Source organism: Rosa rugosa, chromosome 3 (genome assembly GCF_958449725.1).
Source record: "Rosa rugosa chromosome 3, drRosRugo1.1, whole genome shotgun sequence".
NCBI classification, from domain to species: domain Eukaryota; kingdom Viridiplantae; phylum Streptophyta; class Magnoliopsida; order Rosales; family Rosaceae; genus Rosa; species Rosa rugosa.
In genome coordinates, this window is record NC_084822.1 from 18,159,431 (window position 1) to 18,186,236 (window position 26,806).

The following is a 26,806-nucleotide window of genomic DNA, read 5'->3' on the forward strand; positions in this document are numbered from 1 at the left end:
GTATACCGATCATTGGGTCGACGGTTTGCAGCTGACTTCGTCGTCTGATGGACCGGCAGATCTGCCGATATGCTGTCGACAAAAATATGCGGTGGTGTGACTTCTACTCATACCACGGTTTTTAGGATTCCAGCCTTGTCTCTTTGTTGTTCAGAAGTCAGTTTTTATTTTAAAGACGTTGTGTGAATTGTATACACACGACAGTTCTTCCAGCATAAAATGTGGTGTGATGACTTAAAGATACAGTGCATGTGTGCTTTCACACGACACATATAACTCGAACTGTTGTACCATGACAATTGAGACCATGGTTTTTCTTAATAGTTGATGTCTGTGTGTATCCAACAATGGTAGCAATACAAACCGTTGTCTGAATTGTAGAAATTTTGTTTGATTCTACCCTAAAAACCTCATCAGATGGCATATGTTCCTACTATTGTTGTAATGGCAAAATTCAGATTCAGGAAGCAAAAATGACCAAAAGAATAGTAATTTAATCATAATAGAAAGCTGTTATAATCCCATAACAATCTAAATGGATCCAATAATGCTAATTGTATCCACAAAATAAGGGATCACATATTTGAAACTCTTATAGCAAAATACATCTACAAATGTACCTAAAAATGTCACATAATCACATCTATAGGAGAACTGCAATTAAGGCCAACCCAAAAAAGACCAACTTCTAGCCTCAGTACAACTTCTAGCTCAACAAATTTCTCTCTATCACTTCAAAAGCTTTCATCGCTGCTCCATCTTCCACATGATTGTCCAGTTTATAAGCAGCCTTCAAACTTGGATCATTGTTTTTAGAACAAAACCACCACGACAAACTTGGCCAGAAATGTGCTTTTTAAAGATAGGTTTTCCAATTCTCCCTACAGAACAAAACCACCACGTCAAAACTTCATGCCTCAAAAGGATACTGAATTTCACATTTTCCTTTTACCACCAAGGTTCTCATAGCAGATCAACCTTAGCTCCAAGAAATTGTATATCCACATATTAACACAGTATATAAAAAGGGTAACAAAGTCAATTGAATATTGGATACTAAACGTAGAATCACAGCATACAAGTCATTGGATTTACTATGTACCATGTATCAGAGCTAGGCATATCATGTATGTGCTATACTTTCACAACTAGAGTTGTTCAATCAGATGAGGCGACACAACAGTAGAACTGCTTTAATTGAGTGCAGCAGGTACCAGAATAAGACTAATTAAATTGATATCAACACTCTTCTTTTATGTAGTAATGTAGGGAAAAGAGCATTGGCCGGTCACCCTAAATCATGTAGTAATGTATGTATGTTTCCATCTTTGAATTCCCAGAATTTGGTACTTCACTATAGAGAATTTTAGAAAGACATCACTATAGACATGTTTCGACACATTTAACATAAACAGTCGTGCAATTGAGTCACAGACTCACAGGTATGGAATCCCAACTAAAACATTCATTGATCTGTGGAGTACCAGTGACTCACCTTTTCCTTGCTTCCCGCACTCCCAACAAGAACATTTGTGCAATTAGCTGTATTGGCATTTATCTACTAGTATACAAGAAAAAGGTGCAAGGCACCTATGAGAGATTAATAGCTAACAAGAAGTTCAAAACTCAAACTCACCTAAGATAAGATTAGTTTCGCTGTAAGGCTGAGGAAAAGGAAAGCCAGTCCCTTGTTTGGGCAGAATGACAATAGCTCCATAGATAGTGGCTCTTAGCCAAAAGATGTGAGCATGCCACCATAGAGTTACTTGCACTTGAAAAATGAAAAATTAACTTAAACATCAATCATTAAGTGCTCATTTGTAACATTTTTGTAAAGAAAGAATGTGAGGGGAGGAAGACAAAAATGATAGTTGAGACAAGATTCATTTAATAAAAAACCTCATTATATATAGAGATTGCAGACCTTAAATAAGTAGGTGCCAACCTCAGGCAAAGTGAATCGAAATACCTAACCAGAGAAAATGAATCAAATCTAAAGCCAATACCCAATTCCAGTCCCTAATTTGGGGCCTGCTAGGAATTGAATACTTTTTTTTTTATTGGGACCAGCTACACTTACCTTGCTTAGCCAGTGAAGAATAGACTAGTGCATAAGATAAGGGCTAGAGGCTAGCCTTCTTTGTTAAAGAATAAAACCATTATAGTTCAATGATGAAGCAGTCAACTGAGCAAGTCTTTTTCTTCCTTGACCAGAAGTTATATATCAGAATCACTACTCATATTATAAGTTTACAATTGCCCAAAAAAATTGTGCTTATGCTTGTAAAGAATTTCATAACCATCAAAATCTGAAACATGTGATCTAGACAACTAGAAGATTCTGAAGCTAGGGAAAACAGAATTACATACCTCATTTACACGAATTGCCTTTCCGTAAAGCTTGATCATATTAAGCACCTTGATTGCCTGCATAGCAGTCAAAACAACAAATTTACAATCAGAAACAACATCTTTAATAGGAATCAGGGAGCTATTCAATAACTTGAGAAAATGAAAACCTATGTAATCAGCATCATCTTCACTTCGGAACTTCACGAATCCGTGTCCTTGATGAAGGTTCGTAATTCTATCTTTGGGAACATAGATATTAACTGCACGAAAATAAGCATAGAGTACCATTAGTAGTTTTAACAGATCTTAATCAATTCAATTTCTTTTATTTTCATTAATAGATGGGATATAGAGCAACTAAATACACAAAGAAAGCTTTATAATCAGATACATACCAACAGGACCGGTTTGAACAAACAGCTCCCACAACAATTCTTCACTAACCTGAAAACCAACCAAACAAGAAAATCAACAACCAGTATACAAAACCAAGTGGAACGAACTCGATGCCAAAACCCTAGTTGCTCAAATTTCTAATTGTCAAGCAAATCAAGAAATAGAAAGAGAAAGAGAACCTGAGGGTCGAGATTGCCGACGTTAGCAATGGTGCCCTAGTTTCTCTAGGCGGAATGTTGACCGAGCAAGTTCGCTCCGACTCCCGGAGCAATTCGAGTTGTCATTGTGACCCTCGGGCAGGTGTTTCTGGATTTTGAAAAATCTTGGAACGATCTTGTATGGGTATTTTGGACCACAGAATATTTCACTTCTTCCAGCCACGGAATTTGCCACTGCTATCCCAGTCCCATCTTTTGTTTTGGTTTTCTGACAGAGAGAGGAAGGCGAATTTGGGTGGTGACCCTAGCCAATTGAAACTAGAAACGAAATCAGAAATATCGAAATAGTGACCTGAAAGGCTTTGTTTCCGATTTTGAGTTCGCAAACTCGCTTCTCGCAATCGTAAGGCAGCAAACGCGTTAGAAATTGGATCGATTAGTGAGAAAGAAGCGAAACCTGAAACCCTAATCAAGTCACTAAAGGTGGTAATGGATCGGAAAGAGACTGCCGCCGGAGAGAGCATCATTGGTTGACTGCTCGAACAAGTCTTGGATGTCCTTCGTGTTTATGTTGGCTCTCCAAGCATTACTGCACTTCTTTTCTCCAAGCCCAAACCAAAACCTTCAGCCAGATCTGGGGGATTTGAAAATTGAAAATTAAGGATTTGAAATTTGGGGATCCAGACAGAGTATGGTGGGGATTTGAAAATTGAAACCCTAGAAAGCTGAGGGAAAGAGTGAGGATTTGGGAGAGCGAGGGTTTAGTTTTGGGGAAACGCTGTCGACTGTCGAGAGAGGGAGGAGCTTTGCGTTTTGGTTTTGAGTCTCTATCGAGAGAGTGGGGAAGGAGCTTTGGGTTTTTTATTCCTTTTTTGCGTAAGTGGGGTTTCAAGCCCGACCTATATTAATTTTGGACAAGCTCTATCAATTTAGACAACGACTCCCACAACGGAATTTTAAAAAAATGTGGTCTGAATGCAGCTATTTTAAATTTGGGTTTAGGGTATAGGGTGATCGATACATGTTGGGGGGAAATTTTGAGTTTGAGATAGGGTTCGGCACCACTTACATGGTGGGAAACTTGCCGCTCAATTTTTTTTTTGCGTCACACAACGGTTTTGTCCTAAAACGCCTTCTGAACTAATTCATCGGTCTATATTAGAAGACAGATTTTGTAAAAACGACGTATGAATAAATAAAAATCAATCAGACGACGGAAAAGTATAATGCGTCGTGTGAGAGGCGTCGTCTGATTCAATTTTTGTAGTAGTGGAAGCTTCCACCAGGGAAGGCGAAGGCTACTCATTCTTAATCCAAAGCAGCCTCCTTCGCATGGAGGGCACTCCACCCTCCCCAAATTTCACCAATCCCTAGCTCAACTTGCTTCATTCCAAATATCAAAACTGGGGGGCACATAGGGGCATGATTTTAATGCCAAACTTTACAAATCAAGACTTGTTTAAAGTGTCTTAGTATCACTTGGGCCAATACCTGTGGCCTTTTTATATGCAGGTCTATGAGAGATCTGTCCGTGAGGAATACTTCTTTTATGCCTATATTCAGGAACTTGAGCAGGGAAGAAAAGTCCAGAACCCATCAAAGTCCTTATCAGGTTCTACATCACATGTGATTAAAGTCCAATGTACTCATGTGAATTACATGGCAGGTGCCATTCTTTGAATCTATCTCACTGTTCGTCATGGTGGTTTAGATTATGGCATTCAAGCTCCATGGCCTATTTAAAGGCCTATATGGAATCAGTCAAGTGATTTCAAGTTTGTACTTATCAGTTAAGCCAATGCAAGTGGCTTTAAAGTGACATTATTATTAGCCAAATAGCCACCCTCAAGTATAAGGGGTACAAGTAATAGTATAGGGATTTAAGAAAGGTTTTCGAACCCACGAGAATTGGATTCCTTTCACTAGCTAGGGTGTTAACCTAAGGAGAGATAGAATATGCAAATGTACAATCACAAACCTAAATTCACAAGGAAATCTAGGCTCATGGTGAGTATGTGCATTGTGGTGATAGTGAAATTGTTTGTTGGATAGAGTAGTGAACCAAATTAAAATAAATGCTCAAATGTAAACTAAACTACTCTAAACTAAAACTAGTAATATAATGGATGAAGTTAGGGGTTGGATTGTCTACAACTAACCTCTCTTGCAAGTATTGAAGTTCAAATACAAGTGATGCTATTCTAATTTCCCAATTACCCTCTTTGCATCCGGATAAGACTACAAAGGCTTAAACTCCTTTAATGTTATCAATTCCAACCGGATAAGTCTAGAATTAACTACCTAAGAACAAATCCTATTACCGGTTAAGTCTCAATTCATTGTTCCTAGATGCATAAATCTTTGAGTTTAAATAATCATGCAAGCAAACCAATCCTACATCTAGGTGATTTTAACTCACAACCTTCACATGCACATAGAGGATGCTATCAATGCTCAAGGTTAACTACTCCCTGAACATTTTTTCATGAGATGACAAACACAACACATTCAAAGTAGTTAAGTTTGAATGAATGCATTCACTTCTTGAATTAGCATATGAAGATGAAAATCACAAATAACATCAAATGTAAATTAAAACATCAATTCATACAAGATTGGCTAGGGCTTTCAACCCTAGCCCCAACAAAGTACTACTCACTCATAATTACATATACTAACTTCATAATCAAATTAAACACCAAAATATAATCTAGAGTAAAAGGGATAGAGTTGGCTTAGTGGTGTGTCGGATGGTCCCCAAGCTCACGTCTTGGTGGTGGTGGTGATTCCCTCTCCTTCTTGCTCTTGAAGCATTGATGATAAAAGATAGTGAAGCTTGTATTATGTATTGTGTGAATAGGTGGACTAGATGGAGAAAATAATGATAGAAAAGAGAGTGGAGAAATGATGTAGTAGTGATGGTGTTAATGGAGGTAGAGGATAAGTAATGGTGGTGGTGGTGATGGGGGAGATAGAGTAGTATGGATAGTATGAGTTTGGATTTTGAGAGGTGGATATGGAGGTTTTATGAAGGAGATGAAGAGAGAAAGAAGATGTAATGGATGAAGGAATATCTTTGAGAGTGAGAGGAGAAGGTGTTTATATAGGGAAGAAAAAGAAGAGTGAAATGATGAGTAGAAGAAAAATAATGAAAGTGGAGTCTGGAAGTGGTTTGTAAAATATGGAAAAGATGGAGTACTGATGAAATGAAAGCAAAGCATGAAGGTGCAGAAATATGGAAGTGATGATGATATATTAAACTCTAGAAAAATATATCCAAGGAAAAAGAGAAAAGCATCTAGCTTTCTTTATGTGGGTGGGAAACATGAACATGATGAATGTTGAGTTGGTTTTAGGTCACTTTCTGCCCCTTTATTCCTTCAATTAATTCTCCACCAAGACTTCAGAATGAGCCTCTGACTTCTTCATATCAAATGTTCCTCCATGAGTGTAGATCATCCTGATAAAATTTCAGAGTTAAATTCACTGTGGTTCGGCCGTAAATGCTTCTGAAATACGTACAGGTCAGGTTTTCCAGTTTTCGTCTTTTAGAAAATTGGACTGACTGTTTGAAGGCTTTCCACTCAAAACTATCTCTGGTACTCTTCATAACAAATAATTCTTGGGATGTCTAGGATGAATCTAGAAAGTTTCAACTCATTCGGAGTTCGTTTGGTCAGGCGGCTACCCCTCCTTTCTTGTCTAGCTCACTTTCTCTTCTCCATTATTTCCTAACATGATAAGGAAAATAAATATATATAAATAAACACAAAGATTAAGTAAAGTACAAGATTAGGAAAATAATGAAATTGGATTAGTTAACATTAAATTGGACTTTAGAACAAGTAATTTTCATGTTTTAGGGCACAATTATGTATATGAATTATGATCCAACAGTTATTACAAGAACAGTGCTAAAACAAGACCTCTTCAGTCAAGACTGGGACTTATGACTTCGAGGTCTGGGGGGCAAACTTAGTCTTCCCACGCTCGCTTACTTCCATTCGTTAGGGCCTATTCCTAAGGCCCCACTTCATTGTATTCGCCTCGCTTAGCAAGACTTGGGGGGGCAACACTATATTATACTAGGCCTCAAATTATGTGGCCTTAATTCCTTTTAGTGTAAAGCTTGACTTCGTTATTTTTTCAGCATCAAATCTTTTTCTGTCAAACTTTTGGGTGGCTCACTTCGCGGAGCCAAAAATCATTATGTACCAAGTGGCTCGCTTTGTTGAGCTAATTTTTGTGTACCAACCAAAGTAGTGGCCTGATAAAGGGCTCGAAAGAGCGAACCCAGAGCAGGTTGCCCAAGACCGATGCGGCGGCCATTGTAAAGGGCAGTGGCCAAGGAGGTCTAAGTTCCAGTGAGCTTATTTGCAGAAGTACAAAAAATAATTGGGGGGGGGGGGGGGGGGGGGCGCAAAATGTACTCATGCCAGTACTTGGGGGCGCAAAGGTTGACTTTTTATACGTTGGGTTTCTCTGAAAACTTCCTTCACGAAAGTTGTAGAGCGCGTCGATACGAGTTCGTGGATATGTAGATGCAGAAATTGGAGTTCGTATGAAGAAGTTATGGCCATCGGAAAAAGATTCCATTTTAGTTAAATAGGAAAATTTCCGGAAAAAATCAGAATAAGCCAAGTTTCCATTTTCGGAAACTTTTTATTTCTCCTCTATCCCCGAGCCCACGCGCAGCTCCTCCCTTCGCCGGCCAAATTCTCCCTCCTCCGGCCACCATAGGACGCCAAACCAATTGGGTTTTCTTCGCCTCGATCTCCTCTTGAAGTCTGTGGTGGCAATCGAGCACGAAACGAGCTGTGGACCGAGAAGCAAGGCCAAGAAGTGGGGCGACGGCGCTGTAAATCGCCTTGATCGGAGTCGACCATTCCGGCCACCATAGCCGGTGTTTCTTGAGGTGTTTTGTAGCCCAGAGGCTAGGGAAGGTTTCTCTTAAGGTGGCTTGCAACGATTCAACTTGTGGAGATCGAATTTTGAAGATTGGGATTCTAGGGTTCATCGATTTTCTGATCTTTCGAAGTAAATTCCGGCCAAATGGCTTTGATTTAGACTTTGTGCTAGTTATGAATGTTGATGTGCATGTTGAGAGGAAGAGTTTGGCATAGGTCTCGCCACCTAATTTGGAGGTCGGCGACGGCTCTGCCACATTCTGTGGCGGCTTTTTGCAGCAGCTTTCGGCCACTCAGGGGCAGTTTCTGCTCCTTATTGTGATCTACTCGTCAATACGAGTATTTCAATATATAGATTGTATATTTTGGAGATCGAATGAGTATGTTATGATTTTTACGGTTTCGAACCATTCGATTAATCGATCCGTGAGGATTCGAGTGTTCGATCGACTTATGGTTTTGACATATCGATCGTAGAAGTATTCCGGAGACTTTGGGTGGTCTCGGATGTGGTTTCGCCTCGATTGGTGTCACTTTTGTGGTTTTAGTTCAAAACGGGGGTTTCAGACTTTAATCGCTTGTGTTTCGTGTACTAAGTTGGGATCGTATGTGATTAGGTACTTTACAGAGTTGTGTTGAGTGGATTGGGACGATTGTGCTTATCTTGGGTAGCTTGTGAAGACACAGCGGGATTCAGAGGTTAGTAAATCTCACAATATTCGTTATGAGCATAGTTATCATATTGTCTTGGAGTTATTAGTTTAACTATGACTATAGTTGGTATTCGTGGTATTCCTGAGTGGATGACTACGTATATATATATTTACATGATACATATATGTATTGGTGCATTGTTGTGATATGAGCAATATTTGATGTATTGAGTTCATCATCGTTTGGAAATAGTGAAATTGTGTATTGAGTGGTGATTGTAAAATTTCATTTGTTGAGATACCATGGGTCTAGTATGACCATCTTAATTGGAGATTTAAGATATGGTAGCTTGTGTAGGAATATCTATGTAATGATCGGTGAAATCAGTGTGATGAATCTTTGTGATGATTGTCATGTAAAGCTTGTGTAGGAATATCTGTGTAATGAATTGGTGACATTTGTGTGATGATCTTTGATATGATTGTTGTGTAAAGCATGTGAGAATATCTTTGTGATGACCGGCGAAATGTGTGTGATGATCAGTTGGATGATTACTATCTGTGTGATGACCGGCGGAATCTGTGTGATGATCAGTAGGATGATTGCTATCTGTGTGATGATTAGTGTGATGATTGCTCTGTAGAGGAGTTGAATTGTTATTAAGTTAACAACAATCGAGAGGACTGCTGTGATGGTCAGAGCTACCTATAGATGTCTGAGTATGGGGTTGTGATGATTGCGATGACTTGAATTGTTTGTTTTAATATAACCTCCTGAACTAAAACTATACGCAGGGGTTACTATGAATTGTTTCACTTTGTTTTGAATTGTGGTTGCCTTGTTTTCTTCTTGGTTTTATTTGTTGATGGTTTGATTGATCTTAAAGGCCATAGTGGTGGCGATTGTGCTTGGTGGTGAGGATAAGAAGGTGATTCATTGATTTTCACCTTGATGTCATGTTGATGACAAAGGCTTCCAATGGGGAGGAAATGAGTGGGATTTTGGAATTCGCCGTAGTGCGTTAAAATGGTATCAAACATTGCTTGAGGAGGTTCTGTTTGACTGAAATTTGTGTAATTGGATGTTAGGCTGAGAATCTGAGCATGTGGTTTTAGTCACGAGTTGACTTATGTAAGCATGATATGGAAGGATGTGAAATTGATGGTTGTAGGTGTGAGTTATGTTCTTATCGTTGTTTAGGTTGAGGTGACTTAAGAATGTGTTTCTGCTTTGTGGTTTTGAGTTTACTCATATAAGCTTTCATAAGCTTACCGGGTTTGTTGTGTGGCAACCCGGTGCACTATTCGATGGTGTAGGGGTTGATCCTGCAGGTCAGGGAAATCGTGGCTGAAGCTGAGACCTTGTAGCAGCTGATCGGGTAGGAAGCTAGCTAATTTTGTGGCTTTACTGTTGTTAAGACTTCCGCTGTGTAGTAAGCTCTGAGGAGCGGTTTCTTATTATGTTGTTAACGCAATTTAATTCGCAAACTCTGTGTATTGTAATATGTGAGTCTAAAGAACGAGTCTGTATCACATTGTGGGTTCGGGACATAGCTAGTTGCCTTTGTTTAAAGGAAAATTTTCTTAGCTGTTTTGTTGATGTCTGAACCATCACGCTCGGAGTTCTTGTGTTTGATTGATTTTTTTCTCTTAATTGTGATTGAAATTTGGGGCGTGACAGGCCCGCTATGCACAATCCTCTAGAGGATATGCCAAAAATACTTTTGGGCTCAAACAATAATGCGTATTAATTATAAGCATATAATCTCTGTACGTATGTATGCATGTCTATATATTTAAGGGTTTTTTTTTTATACATTTGAAGTATGTAGATGTACTACTTAGACAATTTTAAATGTAGTAGCATGGTGAGAAGTCCGGCAATTTTTATTTATTTATATAAACTTCAAAATTTATTTTTATAGCTCTGTTTCAAATTAAAACGTGAATACAACGGATTGTCTACGAAACAATACAACATATTCTGTATGAGTTTGTTTTATAGTCTATACCTTTGAGAGCTCTTCTATAGGCCTTTTAGAAGCATTTGCTACTCATTGTACCATAATTGTGTGCTCGACGTAGGGTAGTAAGTATCGCCTATGAAGGCAAACTGTTTTTGCTTAGGTATAGGCTATGTTTGGGGGGGCTTTTTTGCTCCCCCGCTTATAAGCACAAGAGCAACAACCGTTTGGTGAGTGAGCTTATCCTCAGCTTTTGGAAAAAGCTGCCCCAGCTTCTATCTAAAAGCAAAAGCTGGCTCCCCCCAGCTTTTAGAAGCCAGAAGCTCGGTGAGCACTGTAGCAGTATTTACTGTACATTAATGAATTTTTTTAAATCCCGGTTTCTACCCTCCGTTGGTTGAACCAATTACAATCATCTGCCATCAAACCCTCGATGTATCAGTATCTCCATCTCCTTCATCACAGAACGCATCACAGTCGCCGCATCTCGATCTCCCTTTAATCACAGAACCCATCAGTCGTTGCATCTCGGTCGCCGCATCTCGATCTCCCTCTAATCACAGAACCCATTAGTCGCTGCATCTCGGTCGCCGCATCTCGATCTCCCTCTAATCACAGAACCCATCAGTCGCCGCATCTCGATCTGCCTCTAAAGCTGCCTCACTTGCATCTCATCAGGATTTCGGAAGTGAAATTGAAGCCTCAATCAAGCAAGGCTACTTGACAGTTTCGATATTCAGGTCAGTTTCTCTCCCTCTGCTTCGTTCTTATCTTTAATCAAATTGTTGTTATATTTGTTTTGATTTTCGTAGTTGTGGGAATGTTTAGCAAAATGGTTAAGTGAATTTGTATGGGCTGTGATGAACTTGATGCACTTTCAAATTGGGTTTCATGAGGTTAATTGAATACATAGAGGAAAAATAAGAGAATGTCAGAGGAGTGAAAGAACTGAAAGTTCTGTCTCTAATACGCGGTTTAGCAGGCCCCTTTGTGCTCCACTGTCTGTCTTAATCTGTTGAGTGACTAGTTATATAATTAGGCAGCATTGTTTGATTAATGGACTTGATGGTATGTTAGTCTAATTTGATTCCTGAATGTGGAGTTAGGGATTCAAGGCTCAAGGTTTCGAGTTTTAGGATTCAGTTCTTTAATTGACTTGGTTTTATTGGTGTAGTTGCTCATTGATTTAGGATTGGCGCATTGCTTTCTGCATGATATAGAAATATTAGGCCCTTACCCTTTCCTAGAGGTAATGATGATGGACATGGAAAGTTGAAAATTTGAAAGCTAGGAATATGTAAATGATGGTGCAGCTACTTTATTCATTTTCTTATAGCTACCTTTTTTTCATTGTCTGTTGTTGATGTTTATGTTTTCTTATCACTGCTTTAGTTTCTTGTTATTGCATCTAAAGCTTATCTTCATATCATTGATTATGCATTGGGGTTGGTACTAAAGCTTGGGCTGTTAATTTTTGGCGTTTTTATCTGTGTTAGATGGCTGTTTGGAATGATGGTTTAGTAGATGTTTTTTGTGACTTATGTATCAAGGAGGTGGATAACAATAATCGTCCACATACTCATTTTAATCCGGAGGGATGGGTGAATATAATCAATAATTTTTCTAAAGAAACGGGCAAAGAATATACTAGAAAACAACTGAAAAATAAATGGGATTCCCTCAAAGATCAATGGAAATTATGGAAAGAATTGAAGGGAAAAGAGACCGGTCTTGGGTGGGATCACAGGCGTCAAACTATAGATGCATCCGATGAGTGGTGGCGCCTCAAGATTGAGGTATGTAAATCAATTTAATTATTTTGGTTAACAATTGTACTTCATTTGAGATACATTGAACATCGTTTGATTTATTTATTTATTTTTTTGTCCAGAAAAACAATGAATATGGAAAGTTAAAGAAAAAGGGAATTGCACCCGATTTTGAAGACAAGTTGGATAAGATGTTCATGGGTATTTCAGCCACTGGTCAGCATGCATATTCACCATCTTCTGCACTACCTATCCCTAGAAGTCCACAGCAAGGTAACAATGAGGTGAACCTTGAAGGTAGTGGTGACTCTGAGGATAATGATGATTTGGCCCCCACTCTGCCTAAAAGAAAAAGAAATGAGAGAGCTGAGAAAGGTAAAGGAGTAGTACCAAAAAAAGAAAAGGTGGGAGGTGCTGCTCATTTGGCTAAACAAATTAATCGAATGTGTGAGACAATTGAGAGTAGGAGCACAGCAACTTCCATGATCAATAAAAGTGTAGAAGGTGGAGGCACCACTATTAAGGACGTGATGAAGGATGTCACCTCATTGCCTGGTATCGAGCAGGGTAATAGATTGTGGTTTTTTGCCACTCGACTGTTTTTAAGTCCAGAGAAGAGAGAGATGTATTTCACTATGGAAGATCCTAACGTGAAGTTGGAGTGGCTGAAATTTGAGATGAACGAAAAATAAGCTTATCTTGTCTTTGGTTAAGCTTATGTTTGTTGTTTGTTTCAGCATTGTTTTTAATTATGAGAATTGAATTTGATTACATGTTTTTCATCATGTGGATTATAAATATGGAATTTGGTGAATTTTGTTCATTGCTTCTTGTTAATGATTTAGTTTATATTTATCACATTTATATCATATCATATTTACATTTAAATTTGCAGGTTTTGGATTGAAATATGAACAATTCGGAAGTAGATGAAGTGGAGGAGGAGATATTCTTACGAAGTGTACAATTTAATGCTTTGCTCATTCAACATTATTACATGAACTATGTTCATAAAACTCCTTGCATGGTATCTTCTCAAACAGGTAATAAGTGGATAATGGAAGTATTACAAGGGAATGTCAGTCGGTGTTACAATGCCTTTAGAATGCAAAAGGAAGTATTTTATCGTTTATGTAGTGATTTGGAAGTTAAATTTGGGGTGTTGGGTTCAAACAGAACAAGTCATATTGAAGTTATGGGAATGCTATTGTGGTGCCTAGGACAGGGATGTGGAATTAGAAATGTAGCAGAACGATTTCAACATTCTACTGAAACTGTTTGTAGATATTTCTGACAAGCACTAGATCATTTGTGTCAACTAGGTAAACATATAATCAAGCCTTCGGAGAATGAATTTAATGGTGTTGCACCGGAGATAATGAGGGATAACAGATACATGCCTCATTTTAAGGTATTTGTCATGCGTTACTAGTAAATTATTTCACAATTTAGTTACTTATATTAATTGACAAATAACATCATTATTTACAGGATTGCATCGGCGCTATCGACGGAGTGCATATTCCCGCTTCTATAGCTCCTGAAAAACAAATACCGTACATTGGTAGAAAAGGAATACCAACACAAAATGTTATGGCGGCATGTAATTTCTATATGCAATTTATCTATGTATGTGCGGGATGGGAAGGGTCTGCTCATGATACAAGAGTGTTTCTATCGGTACTTCGAGATCACGAAATGAATTTTCCTAAACCTCCTCCAGGTAACTGTAACGCCCCAAGCTGCACCTCACCAGCTTAAGCACGTCACAGTGCCGCGAGCCTCTAAAACATAAATCGAACGCTCAATTTACATTCTAGAGAACCGCTAGGCATTTTGTTTGAAAACTTTTCGTAAAACACAGCGAAAGCTAGAAATATTTTTGAGGTGAAAATCTTTGAGTTGCCCAAAAATCATTTTGTTCGTCCAGACTTGAAATGAATGCTCACTCAGGAGGCACAAGATTTAAGGACTAGGAATTTAACCGCGTTTGACCCAAGAATTCCGGGACACAAAGTTCGAGAAATAAAAAGCAGAATAAAGCCCAGAAGGCGGTTTACCAAACTTGTTCCGCACACCCAGCTCCGTCCGCCATTGTCCCGTCACCAGTGCACAGTACCTGCATCCATACTGTTGTAGGGGGTGAGCTTTCGTCCTCGCTGCTCAACAGGAACTCTACCTCAACTAGACTCAAAACCAATAAACAAACATTTGGGCTGCCCAGTATGAAAACATATTTAAACCAAATATTTAAAAGAACGACAAACTTTAATGATTTTCAACTTGAAAACCGATGCATGATGCTTAAATAAATACGGCGCCAAATCCAAGTATTACCTGATGGCCGGTCCCATAGACCCACTACACGACCTTACCTCAAATTAATTTATCACCAGGTAAGCGTGGCGAGAGCGTCCACTACCTAGCTACACACACGTACCGGGCCCGTCATTACAATCGGAATACCCGGACGACTGGCGTAACTAACCCTCCGGAGGTTAAGGGGATCGAACCCAAGGAAGTCAGAGCCACCCTTCGCTCTCAAGCCATCACACATTTTCTCACGGATTGGTTAGTATGCATTGCATTTTACATAACCAACCCATACCACTTATCATGCATCACATTAATAAAATATAAAAGAAAATCACCAACCGAGGAGAGTCCTGAATCCCTACCTGGATTCCGATGCGTTCTCTCACGTACTCCGAGAGTTGCGAACCTTCTGTTCCTCGGGTAACTGGAGTCCTAGATTCCGACATTTCGATAGTTAATAACTTTTGAACAGTTAAACGAAATCTCGAAGATTAATATATCGTCCAAACCAACTTTTCCTGGTTTGACCAGGAGTTGACCAACTTTGACCAATCGAGACTTGTTCGATAATTAACCCAAATTACCGAACCTTTACTTGAAATTACGATATCGACCAATTACGACTATGTCGAAACAAATCAAACATCGACTTAAATCCAAATACTTTTAGGTGCATCCAAATTTACTAAGGCCACCCATGATATTATTTTCTTTTCTTTACTTAATAATTTCGTCACATAGTAATTCGATGGAATTTACTATGGACACACAACATAATTCCAATTTTTATACAAGGTGTGCCCAAATTACTAAGGACACCCAAACATAACTTTTCTCCTTAACTGAAATATAATTCCTTCCGATTCAAATCAACGCAACCATTAACAACACATTATCAGATTTCTTATCCATTCCAAACATAAACTCCAAGCTATCGAAACTACAACACTTCAAATCAAGACATACACACTCATTCTGTACATGCAAACCTACAGCACAGCCAACCCAAAACCTCAACTTTCAGGGATTAACATCCGATTATCACCAAGTGCCAAACTTTGATTCAAAGTCGGGATTATACCTTGGAAAATCAGAAATCAACTTCAATCGATCCAAACTCAGTCCCCAGAACTCACTGCCGAGACTGGAATGGTGATGAACTGATGAATTTCACACCAGTGACTCGACAAACTCCTCGATTGTTGACTAGAAGTGCAGCTGAGCAAGAGATGTAGCCCAGAAAAGACGGAGAAGCTGTCGGTGTCAAAGAACACAGCAGCCCGAGCACAAAACCAGAAACGAGATGGTCAAAACTTAATCCAAATTGAAAACTAGTAGCACAGACTTGAAGAGCATGACGAGGAGATAGTTTTTCATACCAATTACAGCCCAGATGGTGGCCGGAATCGCCTGAACTCACGGAAATCGCCTGAGACAGTTCGAAGCTTCCCGTTGTCGATTCTCTGTACACGATCGTTGCATGGATGATCTGAGACCACAGGGACGTAAGAGACAGAGAGACGAAGCTATTGCCGGTTGTCCGCCGTGGAGAGGTGGCCGGAGGAGCGTTTTCCGTCGGACCCAGTCGCGGTCGCGTTCCGGGTCGGAGACTCTGGTTTTCTCTCTCTCTCTCTCGATCATTCTGGGCTTTCCCCTATTCACAGACCTATATAGAGTTGTCCAAATAATAATGGACGGCTAGGATCAAGCGGTGCTTGATCAACGGTCCAGATCGCACCGAGGCAATTTCTTTTTCTCTAAATCATTTTTCTAAAATCCCATAACTTCTGAAAATCGCTATAAATAGCTCGGGTATCCGAAAAATTCCCCGAAAATTTCCACGAACTCGTCGTGATGTGTACTTTATTATCCAACTCCTAAATTGAGGATTTCACTTTATGAAAAATTCTGAAAATTTCCTCGAGCATCTTGACCTTTATCGAGATCGCTAAATAATTTCTCATACAATCTCCACTAAGCTCGATACATTCTTCTGGGGCTCACAGTAACTTTATTTATTTATAGTTATTTTTAGATCAAATTTTATGATGATTTGAATGAAGTTTTGTTAAAATTTGACATTTCTTCATTTTACAGGAAAATATTATGTTGTAGATTCCGGATACCCTCAAATGAATGGGTTTTTGGGACCTTACAAAGGTCCGAGACAACATTTTCAACAATACCGTAGGCAAGAACCAAGAAATGAAAAAGTGGTATTTAACCAAGCACACTCTTCTCTTAGAAGTGTTATAGAACGCACATTTGGAGTTTGGAAAAAAAAGTGGAAGATTTTAAGGGACATGCAAGGTTATTCATTTGATAAGCAAGTGCAGATTGTCATTGCCACCATGACACTTCATAATTATATACAGAGACATGCACATGGTGATAGACATTTTGTCCGCAGTGAAGAAAGAGAAGGTTATGGGTCAAGTGGTGGGATAGAAATGGATGATGATGTAGAAGAAGAATATCATGGTCACGGTGCACAAGAAATGGAAACAATAAGAAATAGCATTACTCAAAGTTTGATGAATGCGCGTAATAACGTGAACATTTGATGTGAACCAGAAACCAATTTGTTTGGCTCCAAAACCAGTTGGCTTGCAAACTGTCTCTTTTGAGCGTGTGCGCAGGCGTGCCAGCACCGTGGGGTGCAGTCGTCGGGGTAGTCCCTTGACCTGACTTCTTCTTCAAGCGCTGTGGACGAGGAGAGCACCAACCTCGTCACAGGGTTCTTCTCTAGCCTTTCGGAAAAGGACTTTTGCCTTACGGATAAGGACTTTGGTTGTGGTCTCTTGCGTTCACCGAATCGATACTTAGTGTTGTAGACTAAGCAGAGCAATCACTGGGAAGTTGGGAGAAGCACGGGTTGCGCTAAAGCGTGACTTTAGCTTCGCTGGGTTGCGAGGGCGTTACCCTTGCTTCGCTGGTAGTAACAGTGGCGGTTGCGCTCGCAGTCGGCTCCTGGGGAGACTGGGACTGGAAGTACGGTCGCCGGGTTGGTCTGGTGATGCTGACAGTCGGCTCTCGGAGAGACTGGGACTGGCGCACGGTCACCGGGTTTCAACGAGGTTGAAGGTTTGCTCCGGGGAGGCTTTGTAATCGCTAGGATTGATTGATATGAGAGAGGTCCTTTCTGTATCGTCTTTAGCCTCTATATATAGGCTGCTGCAGATTCTCTTCCAAATAGGAATGAAATACTATATTTTAGGCCACAGTTATTGGCCTTGAATCAAATCAAAACTCTTAATAGTTTTGATAACTATCGTAGGCAATAATAGATTGACTCTGTACATGGCTGGAATATAGGCAAAGATTAATTACCTCTGGAGCACCACCTCTAGATATGCACGGATTGCATGCATATGTCTTCTGTTGAATGTAATCAAGGATAATTATATCCTTCCTCAATCTGCTCCATCTACTCTTGATTGCAATATATGTGGGGCCCCCTTGATAATTCACTTGCATGTATATGCATACTGAAGGATGATAGCCTTCCTCAATTGTCTCACCATGCCAAAGCAAATTAAAAAAGAGATATATTCCTTGTCAATCACAATTAAAGATGGTTGACCCCTTCTCAAACTGTTCACGTTCATTGCAAAGTCTTGACAATCAAGCAAACAAATTACCATTAATTATCAAATATATTGATAATTAATAATAATAAATCAATGAATATCCAGATTTGCTTCAGGATTGCTTGATCTCTAAGTAGGCCTTATTTAGCCTCCAAACGATATATTCCGAACTTGTCGAAAATATATAACTTGGGCCACCGATATTGGCCTGGTCTTCTTCGAGTTCCCCATGTCGGGAAAAAATGTTATTTTGGGTTCAAACATTGCCCCCCAGATCTCGAAGTCAAAGTTCCCCGTCTTGACTGAAGAGGTCTTGAGTCAGCACTAATCTTGCAACAACGTCGTTTTAAAGCCACTTGCATTAGCTCAACCGATATTCCAACAGACCTCAATTGCTAGGTCATGAAACTTGAATGACATTAAGTCATCTCGACGTGCAGCGAGATAACTCATAATCAAAGCGACACATTAACTGATTGATAATCATGTGATAAACATGAATACTTGATACTTGCAATCTGCCATAAGGACTTGATCTGATATGTTAAGACAGAATGGATGCTTCCAATAATAAAAGGCCACAGATATTGACCTTGTTGATATTAAGACCCTTAAACAAGTCTTAACTATAAAGTTTGGCATTAAATTCATACCACAAACATTTTGAAATACCTCCCGTGCAAAGGATTAAAAGAGGCTGCCTTTGATCGCAAATGAATAGCCTTCGCAGCCCTTAGAAGCTGGTCGCCAAGTGTATCCCTCAGCGGACCAATGTCTCCCCTCGCGAACCATGTCTTTCATCGCTTTCCAAGTAAAACGAATACGCCCAAATGCTCTACCCGATGATCATGCATGAATCATGACTATAAACATCCATCACATGTGTCCATGCGAGCCCACCACCATAGTATTTGCTGACACCACACTTGCTCGCGGCAACTAAACCGCAGGGGTGTTAATGAAAATGCATCAAACCACTATACTGGCTCACTGTGAAGTGTTGATAATTATGCCAAGCATCTTCGCAAATCGCGAACAATCTGCAACCTATGTATATACCATGCAGAGTGATATATGCACGAATGAATTGTAGCTCCAATCAAGCATGGGAAGCATAATTCCTTCAAATCATGAATTTATGTACGTGGCTCAAGTATCATGATCATGCCCCCTTTATACAGATATATATATATATATAAACCATCAGGCTAATCAACAAAGCCTATCTTGTCCTTAGTGGATGAGCACATGCCGTAGTCAGCTCATACCATTAATATAAGCCACTCTGTAGGCTATATATTTAATATATATATAGTGTCAGAAATCAGAATGTATCACCTCTTCGTTTGTCTTCACATGCAGATTCAAGATAGGATGGAAACCATACAACGTAATTAATTATCAACTTCAACCACATGCTGGCGTAGTTAATAAAGTAATCTCCAAATAACCTTAGACCATAAGAACTTTCCATGGTAGTTTTGGTTCGCGAGCTCAGTCCTCGATAGCATGGACATTCTCGTGAACTTTGCTGGACTGCAGGTGAATATTGATCAAAGCCACTTCGCTGGCTCTAAGTTGCTTAAAAAACCGTACCTCTGATTTCGCCACAATAATTGGCAAAATTACCACTTAACTTCTTTGCCCAAGAAGAAGTGTTGGTCCTGCTGTTTGAATTAATTATGCGCTCCTCCACTGCGACTCAATTAGCTTGATGTGCAGAAGGCAATAGAAGTCCCTGACGGTAGTATGAATCAATTATGCTTTTCTTTTCTCCCCTGCAATTATAGCCACTGTATCTGGCATACACTAGAGCCACTTGCTGGCTAGATTATCTCCCAATAGAACTTCCGTCATGAAGATGCAAGACTACTGTGGGAAGAAACTCTGAAAATTTCTTTTAGTTCTTGGCAGCGATGTTAGTTCAGCAAAATGAATTCTTTTTTCAACTCCAAAGAGCTCAATTGGTTCCAGCTCTTCATTCTCACAGCAGATTCTTCTTGCAGTTCCAGAAATCAGCTTGTTCTTCCTCACACACTTACTTTGGTGTTGAAAATGCTGCAGAACACTGCCACATAAAGAAAAGTTCGAAAATACCAGTCCCCTGATGCCCCCCAGTGTGCGCTAGGCAAATATTCAACCCCTGTTGCTCTTAATGGACACAACTGTAGCGATGTATGGGTTGCAGCCACATTAGGTTAGGCCAAAATAGGTAGTGCCAGGAGACCCTTATCAACCATCTGCTCTATAAATTTCTTCTTGACCAAGACAGTAGCCGTTCTCAATTATAAGCTTAAGAAAGTTCCTCTGTACACCTCATATTTTCTTCATTGTCTCCGGAAGATTGCAGAAGGATGATGGCCTAATCATACACTTCTCATAAAGCTGAAGCCACTCAGTAGGCATTCCAATAAATACGCAAGCGAAAAGCCACAAGTTGGCTCTGCAACTCTGAAACCTGCAAGAGGGTTAGAGCTACGCAGTGTCCTTCTCTGCAAATCAGTGTATACTGCCACTATAATTGGCATTAAATCATCTCACAAAGTAAAATCTTGGCAAAAATTCATGGCCACAAGTATTGGCCTGGGTGATACTAAAAGATGTAAACAAGTCTCATGCCACAGAATTTTGAAATCCTTCCCCCATATATACATACACAAGTGTATAATATTCGAATATATATTTCCAGGAATTTAAAATTTCAGCAACATGATTGAAGAACATGACCTGTCTTCGTCCAAGCAGGACTTTGTGTTGCCCCCCGGTCCGCAGCCTTGTGCATATCATTGCATAGTCTCCAAACTTTCCGGACTGCCAATAAGAGCTAGAGACCAAAGAACCATATATATTTCTCTTTGTACAGGTCCTCTGTAGGCACTTGATTTTTATAACCGGACCACAACGATACCATCGCTGCTATACTTGGGGAAAATAGTTTCCATCGCCTCTGATAACAATGAAGATGAATCCCTCGATGAGCAAGTAAACTCAAAAGCCACATGGGTTGGCCTATATTAACTAGCTATTACTATACCGTTGCAATTCAGAATTCTGCCTTGGTGAGAAGAAACAATTAGCTGCTACCATGCTTAACTGCATTGAAAACGAGTGCCGCGTTCTAAAATTTTATCAACCCAACAACTCTGATGCACCTCCAGCTAGGCGCTGCATCGCATACCCCGCAATCGTAGAATCCCATGAAGCCGAATTTCTCTCAGGCCTTCCATCAAACACTTTGTAGGCATATTCCAGACTCTCAGATTTTTGATGAATGCTCAAGAGAATTGCCTCCAGAAATCAACTCTTGGATATGGAGTACCTTACAATTCGATTTTGTCTTCTTCTTGCTGCCAGAAGAAACTCTTCCGGAAATCGCTTGAAAGCCTTCCGCTTGGTTCTACCGCAGCGTCTGCCACAGTGATTGGCAGAAGGTTGTCCGCTGAAGACCACTCGCTGGCCTTTAGATCGACTTCGCCTCAGAGTGAATCTTGTTGGAGGAAGTCCTGCAAAGCGCTTCGCCGGCTCGAACCTTGCTAGCGAGGCTCAGGCCAAGTGTATTCAGCGAGCTCTGCTTCTTGAGATAATTGGTCGCGAGCATAGCCTTCGAGAAAAATGTCCCTCGCGAGCGTTTGATAACTCCTCGCTCCGCTGAATGTCACTGTTGGCCTCCTTTGCGAACTAATTCTTCTCGCGGTCGCTTGCTTTCGCTCGCGGCCACTCGCTTGCGGCCATCTCCTTCGCGCCAATTTGCTCGCGGCCCCGCGCTCTTCGCGGTCATTCCTTCGTGACCACTCGCTCGCGGTCACTCGCTGATGCGCCTCATAACTCTCTTTTTGTATTGTCTTTTTCTATTTTTTTTTTTTTTTTTTTTTTTAAGATAACTAAAAGAAAGATGCAAACTAAAAATTAGAAGCAAATAAAGAAGCTAGCATCAGTGCGTTTGGCTAACCTCTAGAAGGCCACGGGGGAGGCCATCTATGCCTTACTCTAAATTCCGACGCAAAGGAATTTATGGCACGAAAATCTCTCTTGTGAGAGCTTGCAGGAAAGCAACAAAGATACTTCGCGTCAAAAAATTGGAAGAAATTTGGCTCGTAGGAGGAGTAATATTGCCCCCCAAGTATCTTTGTTGGTTGACGAAGCGAGATCTTCAATTGCACTTTTGGAGATGACGGTGTCCCAAGATAGGCTTTGTCGCCAACTACCATGTCATAGAACATGGTGTCTTCAGAATAAGCCACAGATTGGCTATTGTATTTGACCACTTGTTCAAGGAATTTGAACTGGTGTATATGATTTTTGGAACCAATAATTAAATTATAATTATCATCATACTCATCATAGATTGGTTCCATGTTGAGATCAAATTTATAATCACCAAAGAGAGGTGAATTGATCTCCTCTGCAAAAATAGGCATATCAAATATTTGTTTGCCTCTATTTTCTTTCCAGGCATCATATTGAGACGCCTCTATGGACTGTTTAGTATCATAAATAAATTTCTCTTGCCAGAAATTTGAAGCTTGATAATTGTAAACAAGAGTTAACTTGTATTGATGATACTCAAATTTGCAGTCGCGAAGGACAAATTGGCCACTAGAATAATTATTCTGGCCATTCTTGCAAGGTGGGTCATGCCTCAATTGATAATTAAGTAGGCCATGCTCTTGACCCTTTTCATGGTCATGACGTTCAGTAGCAGAGTCATAATTAACTTGATCATGAACTTGCTTCTTTTGATCAAGGGGGTGAACCTGGACTCCATCTTGCCCCCCATGCATCTGATCAGTAGCCACGTATTTGGCTTGATCAGTGGAGAAATTAGATATTTGTTCAGAGACAATTTTCTTGTCAGAAGAACAATTTTGTGGATGATTTTTTCCATGTACAGCTTCTATGGCCGCGTGTGCTATGGCCATTTTGGCGAGCTTTTGTGCATGCGCCTTAGCCTTAGCTTGTTCTGATTTCGCGAATGAAGCTGCCAGATGCTTCCGAAAATTGTCGTTGTCGACCATAAGGATGCGGAGTCGTTCATCGATGCTAGCATCCTCTGGGATGATGAGGGGCACGAACTCGTCATCAATGTCAGTATTGCCAGTGGTGGCAACGTTGGCCATCTTATCACTTTAGGAATTTCTTTTGGGAAAGATTCTCCCCTGGCATCCCAATGATGGTGAATACAAAAAGACTCTAGCGTGGTCCCACTGGGCGTGCCAAAATGTTTGGCTCCAAAACCAGTTGGCTTGCAAACTGTCTCTTTTGAGCGTGTGCGCAGGCGTGCCAGCACCGTGGGGTGCAGTCGTCGGGGTAGTCCCTTGACCTGACTTTTTCTTCAAGCGCTGTGGACGAGGAGAGCACCAACCTCGTCACAGGGTTCTTCTCTAGCCTTTCGGAAAAGGACTTTTGTGATGGTTCTGTTTGTTTCTTATACCAGCATAATTCAATGCATAGAGAGCTCTCTCATTATCTTTGTTCTTTTAATGCTTAGTTTATGAATTGATTTTCTTGGTGTAAATTCGCCTTAGCAATGATTTTGAGAGATAAAATTGTGGCTTATAGTTTGGTGCTTCTAATATGAATGTGTAGATTCTAAACTATAGAGGGCCTGTTTTTGGTTTTTCACTTAAACTTCAATATCTGTATGTTTGCAGGCTGAGGATACAACAGAGGATTAAAAGCGCAGAGCTCAGGATGTTAACCGAGGAGCAAGAAAATGAACTTCTGAACTTTACACCATTCATTCCATTGATGTCTCCCTTGGTGAGTTTCCTCTCTGAACTATTCTGTTTCTATTTTGATGATGCCCGTAGTCTGTTATGGACTTCAAGTACTACTCTTTTATTAGTATTTAACTCGATGCTTAAAACTTTAAGATTATATACAATGATATGTAATTAGAGAACGACCATTTTTCTATAATGCTTCATTTGGCATCTGATAATCTTTTGTACCAATGGTTCTTATATTGCTTTTTGAAGTTCGGTACTGATTATGAAAAGAACAATTTCAAAAGTATAAGTAAAAAGTGAAGCAATATAACAAATATTAAGCTAATGATGTCAATAATAATGTCTTTTCCAGTTTCATTGACCAACTTGCTTTCCTGTCAAGTTGTAGTGACGTTGATCCCATAGTAGCATCTTCTCTGCAGGAGCATCAGAGATGTAAATATTGTCTTGGAACTGGTATAACCTTTATGTTCTCAACCCTTTTGAGCATCAGAGATACTCACTTTCAGTTTTAACTAGAAAAATAAATAAATAGAAATCAACTGTTTCTCCAATGTAAATCTGATTTGACAACACCATAGGAATATTAATCATGTCCATATTCTGATTACTACTGCATAAATAGATCTCCTCTAGAAAAGCGGCAACATAGAATTAGTACTACATATGTATGTTTTCTAATAAAACAATTGTCCAATAGGATTAGGTTAGAGTCAAATCAAACCTAGATATTATTTATTCTTTTATTAAGTGAACTTTGGTGTTTGCAGCTTATGGCTCATCTTCTGATGCAATGACTATAATCCAACAATGATCTCCTATTGTTAAGGTACATTAGAGCGTTTTACTGTACATTTAAACTGTTTTGCTTTCCTGTAGTAATGCTCTACTTTTGAGTGTTTTGAGGAGATCACATTAATTCTATCATTAAAATGATAATTCTAAGTAGGGGATGATGATTGAATTTGCTAAGAACTCAGTTGATTAAGCTACTGCCAGCGCCCAGTGGAAAGAAGCATGTTATATTGTTTTCAAGATTAAACTTTCGGGGGTGGCAGAGAATTAATGTACCTCCTTTGTGCTTTATAGCTTTACATGATTTCTTCTGTTGGTAAATATGCAAGCATTCTTTTTTAATATAAGTCAATACTTACTTACAAAGACAATATCAGTAGGAGTTACATTCTTTTGTAATGTGTAAAATGACAAATTTTTCAGTTATTGATTTTAGCTTACGATTGTGATCATTACTACAAATTTGAGAATAGAAAAAGGAAAAAAAAAAACCAAACTGTGGAAAATTGAATTTTCATCCAACTCTTTAGCTGATGGTCTGCAGACTGGATTTGGATCCAACATGGCCTGATAGATTCAAACAATATGATGCAGTCAGCAACTCCATCTCAATGTCCTTTTTATTAGACCAAACCAACTTAAGAATAATAGGATACTAAATGCATCTTTCCTTTGAAACAGATTTCTTATGAAATAAGCTTACTGGATCCAACATTACTACTTATGAAACGCATATGCAGAGTTTCTTATTAATTTTTTCTGTCTTATAGCTACTTGCAATTTTCAGAAAACCATACTACATGAAAGATATTACTGTGAAGTGTGAATCTATGATATGGGGTGGTTTTTATGCAGTAGTGATTTTGTTTGGAAGGCTTTGGTTTTTTTATGCCAAAAGTTGTGAATGCTTCTTTAATGCTGATCAAGACAAGGATTTGGCAAGGCCATAGTAGACATAAAGAAAATGTTGGAGCAATTTGATAAGTTGCTCAATGCCGACACCATAATTTTCAAAAATGCTAGATGCAAGGTAAAGAACTTGGTGTTAATTTGTTTTTTCATCCTCTGTTTTCCCCTTTAATCTCCAACAATTTCATACCACAGGTCCGTATTTGTTTTGATTTTGGGTTATTTGGTTATACACAGGTGCTTTTTAGTATTAACTTTTTGAAGTTATTCAAGAAACTGATGTTGGCCTGTTTGGAGAAGTCAGCACTCAGCACTGGATCTTCTATTAAAGCTTTCATGTGGCTGGAGACCCAAGAAGCAATTGTAGAGAGAAGTTGTAGTAACTCCTCACTAATCTTGAAGAAATTTAAGGTTAAATCTCATTGTTTGCACAACAGCCTATTGCAAAGAATATGAGATACATTCAAATAATAAAGGTCTGAGATGTATTGCCTCCAGAGGATATCTCGAGGATATCCCAAAGTTGGAATATCGCTTGGAGACAGTTTTAAATAGATACACAAATAAAATCATTTTTGTTGATCTCGCAGCATCGTGCGAGGGGGATTATCTAGTTAATTTACTATATACGAAAGTTGAGTTTCACTGTTCTACTGTTCCTAAGGCAACAGTAAGGAACAGTTCGTGGGGCTGGAAAAGACCGTTCTGCCCTCCTTTGAGATTTTTTTGTTCCCGCTATGTATCGATCTGATCTTCTTCTCTCTTCTAGAGCCGTCTACTCTAATCCCTCACATGCGAGTCAAAATCCACCTCACAAAGAACTGTGTTGACGACCATAACTTCCAAAACAGAGCCGACCCAGAAAACCACTTCTCAGACGAGCACAAAGCCACCATCTTTGCTGCAGAACCAAGCTCAGAACCAAGGTTAGCAATTGAATTTTCAGGGTATTAACTCTTCGAGATGATCGGTTTTAGCACTCGATAAAAACTGTTTTTGTTTTGTGTTTTTCTTTTTTCCCCCTCCGGATTTTTGTGTTTGGCCAATACAGAGAAAGAGGCGAGACGAAAGAAAGGGAGAACAGAACGGAGAAGAAGGAAGAGAAGGAGAAGAGACAGATTGGAAGCTCTTGATTAAAACAACACAAGTGGAAGGTATTTGTGGCTTTTTGAGAATTTGATTTGAAATTTCTTCTGGGTTGTATATTTGATTGGTTGGAGTGGTGATATAATGTTTTCTGAGTTTATAGTTAGTTTTCGTGGTTTTTG

The 26,806-nt window shown here is 39.5% G+C and overlaps 1 protein-coding gene and 4 long non-coding RNA genes across 10 annotated transcripts; 2 read left to right on the plus strand and 3 right to left on the minus strand.

Moving 5' to 3' along the window:
* Positions 1 to 474: 474 nt before the first annotated feature.
* Positions 475 to 3,785, minus strand: LOC133738950 (uncharacterized). Of its 6 annotated transcripts, none has more exons than XR_009860381.1 (6): positions 3,259 to 3,785; positions 2,928 to 3,174; positions 2,748 to 2,796; positions 2,520 to 2,612; positions 1,637 to 2,427; positions 475 to 881 (listed from the first exon to the last, which is right to left on the minus strand). It is a non-coding gene; the product is annotated as an uncharacterized LOC133738950 (long non-coding RNA). The 6 variants fall into 6 exon arrangements; XR_009860378.1 differs by having other exon boundaries at positions 1,637 to 1,771; positions 2,371 to 2,427; positions 2,928 to 3,785; XR_009860382.1 differs by having other exon boundaries at positions 1,637 to 1,969; positions 2,371 to 2,427; positions 2,928 to 3,785.
* A 7,701-nt stretch (positions 3,786 to 11,486) lies between these two features.
* On the plus strand, positions 11,487 to 12,891 carry LOC133735626 (L10-interacting MYB domain-containing protein-like). Its single transcript, XM_062163023.1, has 5 exons — positions 11,487 to 11,498; positions 11,605 to 11,679; positions 11,823 to 11,879; positions 11,927 to 12,226; positions 12,322 to 12,891. Exons 1-5 carry the CDS (start codon positions 11,487 to 11,489, stop codon positions 12,889 to 12,891), a joined length of 1,014 nt encoding a protein of 337 aa, XP_062019007.1.
* Positions 12,892 to 14,078: 1,187 nt separating this feature from the next.
* On the minus strand, positions 14,079 to 14,949 carry LOC133735347 (uncharacterized). Its single transcript, XR_009858952.1, has 2 exons — positions 14,878 to 14,949; positions 14,079 to 14,329 (listed from the first exon to the last, which is right to left on the minus strand). It is a non-coding gene; the product is annotated as an uncharacterized LOC133735347 (long non-coding RNA).
* Positions 14,950 to 20,721: 5,772 nt separating this feature from the next.
* LOC133739358 (uncharacterized) lies at positions 20,722 to 21,910 on the minus strand. Its single transcript, XR_009860586.1, has 2 exons — positions 21,140 to 21,910; positions 20,722 to 21,052 (listed from the first exon to the last, which is right to left on the minus strand). It is a non-coding gene; the product is annotated as an uncharacterized LOC133739358 (long non-coding RNA).
* Positions 21,911 to 23,516: 1,606 nt separating this feature from the next.
* Positions 23,517 to 25,081, plus strand: LOC133741096 (uncharacterized). The gene is made up of 4 exons (XR_009861602.1): positions 23,517 to 23,865; positions 24,217 to 24,290; positions 24,605 to 24,663; positions 24,784 to 25,081. It is a non-coding gene; the product is annotated as an uncharacterized LOC133741096 (long non-coding RNA).
* The last annotated feature ends 1,725 nt before the right edge of the window (positions 25,082 to 26,806 follow it).

Excerpts from the sequence above, each read along its gene's own strand:
- LOC133735626 (XM_062163023.1), top strand. Across the intron at positions 11,680-11,822 it reads GCCCTTACCCTTTCCTAGAG|TTTCTTGTTATTGCATCTAA; the intron begins GTAATGATGATG and ends TCACTGCTTTAG. Across the intron at positions 11,880-11,926 it reads TTGATTATGCATTGGGGTTG|ATGGCTGTTTGGAATGATGG; the intron begins GTACTAAAGCTT and ends TATCTGTGTTAG.